Raw genomic sequence first — 3,147 nt, forward strand, 5'->3', positions numbered from 1 at the left:
CAGATGCCACCCATACTTTTTATCCTGCTCTACACTTGTCACCCAGGCTTGATGCTGAGCCGACACTGCCCTGCGGCCCCGCTCCGTCCTTGGGAGCAGGTCTGTCCATGCCCCATCCCCACCCTGGCCTCCCTTGGGCTGGGGTGCAGGTTTTGCTCTGCTCGCTGTCCCTCCTGCAGGGCAGTGGGGAGCCCCCTGGTCATGGACCCCAACAGCATCTGCCGCAAGACGAAGAGGCTGGCAGGGAAGCAGGCAGAGCTGTGCCAGCTGGAGCCAGAGATCGTGCAGGAGGTGGCCAAAGGCACCAAACTGGGAGTCCGGGAGTGCCAGTACCAATTCCGCTTCCGTCGCTGGAACTGCACCAGCCATAGCAAGTACTTCGGCAAGATCCTACAGCAAGGTAAGGCCAGCACTTCCTCGGCCTCCCATCTCTCAAAAGCCTCCAGCTGCCTGGTCATGCATCTCCTTGGGACTCTGCAGAGTCTGGGCGTGCAAACCTCTGTGTGTGTTTGTGTGTGTGTAGAGGGTTGCTCAGGGCTCCCCGGTGCAGTCACGCTGAGGTTTTACTGCTGGGACATGTCTCCCCGTGTTGTAATGAAGCAATTACCGATGCTCCCAGACAGTGCGGGGCTTCACAAAGCCCAAGAATGCACCTTCGTCTGGCAGTGATTTACTGCTCGCCCGGGACCCCAGGGTGTGCTGGGGGAAGGGGCCCTGGTGGAAGGGAGCCGTGGGGAGCTTCCCCTCACCCCGTGGGTGCCCTGCAGATCCCTCCTCCTGGCCTTGCAGGGAGCAGAGGAGAGGAGTGCTTTCCCCTCCATCCCTGGGTGGGCAACTTGATGTCATCCTGAGGGACAGGGATGGGGTGGCAGGGAGGGATGGGCAGGTCTGAAGGGGCACCTGTGAGTCTGTGAGGAAAGGGAAAGCCCTGCTGTGCTCCCCAGGGAGAGAGGCTGGGAGGTGCATAGAGAAGGAGGGGATACCTGAAGCACCTCGAGCTGGTAGGATCACTTAGTGAGTGGTGAGTTTAGTTCTGCCCCTGTTCCCGTGTCGATCCTTGTGCCAGGGCAGATGGAGATGTCAGAGAGAGCCTCGGTCTCTTTGGCTGTTACATCTCCTGCTGGTGTATCTGTCTGGCCAAGGTAGAGCAGGTGTGCCCTGGGGCCTTACTGAGGGGCTCAGGCTGGCCTCCCAGGGGGCATTGGCAAGGGCAGAGCACCCTGGGCACCCGGCAGCTGTGGGTACCGGTTGTGGACAGAGCTGAAGCCCTGAGGGAGACACCAGCCTGTGGTGGGGCCAGGGTGGGCTCGTTTAAGAATCTGGTTTGCAAGTGTGGGTTCTCCTTAACACAGGGAGGTGTATTCAGTCATGGGGCAGAGAGATAGGGCACATTGGGGACATTCCTCACATCGACCTGACAGTGAGGCAGGTGGGATCTGTGCCAGGCAGGGCTCCAGGCTCAAAGCGAGGTGGTACCAGGTTGCCAGGGCCAGACCATGCTGGCGGATGAGCTGTTGGGTACCCAGGGGCAGCTTGGGCTGGAGGAAACACAGGTGTGTCAGGCATGCAGGTACTGAATGAGCCACCATGCTCTGTTTGGCCTAGCCTCACCGCTGGGGTGGTGGAGATGAGTGAAGTCCTGAGATAGTGGTGAGTTTGGGAGCCCGTGGCTTTATGAGGTCATGGGACATCCCAGCTAGAGCTGTGGAGGTCCCCAGGGCTGCATCGTAGGTGTCAGAAGCAGAGTTTGCCATGCATTGAGAGATTCCAGCAGGCACTACCTTCCTGTACGTCTGCAGGGACTGATAAACCATCCCAGCATTTTTGGGGTTCCCAGCTGCTGTCAGATAGATACCTCCCATCAGACAGGCTCTTCTTTCCGAGCATGCTGCAGTGGGCTCAGCCCTAGCTTCTCTGGCTCAGTTGCAGACGTCCCTCCTTCCGTCCCTGCAGCATGTGCCAGGGCAGGGTGACTTGGGGCAGCCACGTGCCTGGAGGAGCTGTCAGGGGAGCAATGTACCTCCAGGGCCCCAGCTGGCAGGGTGGCATGGGGACTTCTGCCAGCTGTGAGCTGCCTGCTGACAGCTCTGCCAGCCCCAGCAGCCAGGTAGCCGTGTGGCTTAAGGATGGGCAGGACAGCCAGAGACCTTCTTCACTGCTGGAAAGGCACCGGTGTGCCCAGATCCTACCAATACCAATGGGAATTGGGTGCTCTGTGGACTTGAGGAGGAGCCACTTATGGAGACAACGTCCAGGAGCCCCTCTTCCCACAGCCCCCAAGTCAGAGTGCTGGAGATGGAGGGATGGGACACCCCTCCCCTTAAAATATACCTTCCCCTCCTTCTCCACCCACTGTGTGTCACCACCCTGAGCCAGCCCTGTCCTGGCATTTGGGTGGGCAGGGGTTGCTTGGCATGGGGCAGGGGGAGTGCAGGAGCCCCCTGAGCGGGGCGCCACGCCCCCACTGCCAGAATCCCCCGCTGGCTGCGGCTGCGAGCGGCAGGTCTGGGCAGAGGAAAGATGCTTGGAATTCATGTCCCGGAGCAGAAAGAGACAGGAGCAAATACTAATAATAAATAATCCTACAGGGTGGAGGCTGTGTCGGCAGTGGGAGGGGGGGGCAGGCAGCACCCCATGGCAAAGCGGGTATGGGGGGAGGGCGGGCTGCGCAGTTTCATTGCTGCCACCCTGCAGATGGGTGTCCCTTGCAGAACTTCTCTCCAACTGCCAGCTTGCAGCTGAGAACAGGGTATTTACTGCTTGGAGGTACATTGCAGGGTAGTGTGAGGAAACTGTGGGTACCACCAAGTCAGCCAGGACCTCCCCTGTTCTCTGAGCTCCCCTCTTTGGGCAGCACTCATTCCTGCAAGGGGAGGCAGCTGGGATGGTAGAATTCTGGAGGGGCCTGGCCATCCCCCAAGTTCTGTATATCTGCTTGCAAAAGACACCTCCTGCCCCAGACAGCCCACTCCTGGGTGGGTGCAGCACCCAGGCAACAACACCCAGTACAGAGGAAGCAGTAGAAGGGGAGGTCTGAGCTTCCATGGGATGTTGGTGGGGGGACGCTTTGCTTGCAGAGTATTTGCCAGAGCTGACCCCACATGGCAGCCCTGTCTGTTCTCCTGCAGATATCCGGGAGACAGCCTT

General features: G+C 59.7%; 1 protein-coding gene across 1 annotated transcript in view; it reads left to right on the forward strand.

Annotated features, from left to right (window-relative positions):
- The first annotated feature begins 186 nt into the window (after positions 1-186).
- Positions 187-3,147, forward strand: part of WNT6 (wingless-type MMTV integration site family, member 6) — a 3,977-nt gene continuing 1,016 nt past the window's right edge. The window contains 2 exon segments of the mRNA XM_009864671.1: positions 187-400; positions 3,129-3,142. Of these exon segments, the coding sequence (XP_009862973.1) occupies positions 202-400; positions 3,129-3,142 (213 nt within the window). The 5' untranslated portion in view covers positions 187-201.

Source organism: Apaloderma vittatum, unplaced genomic scaffold (genome assembly GCF_000703405.1).
Source record: "Apaloderma vittatum isolate BGI_N311 unplaced genomic scaffold, ASM70340v1 scaffold27392, whole genome shotgun sequence".
NCBI lineage: Eukaryota > Metazoa > Chordata > Aves > Trogoniformes > Trogonidae > Apaloderma > Apaloderma vittatum.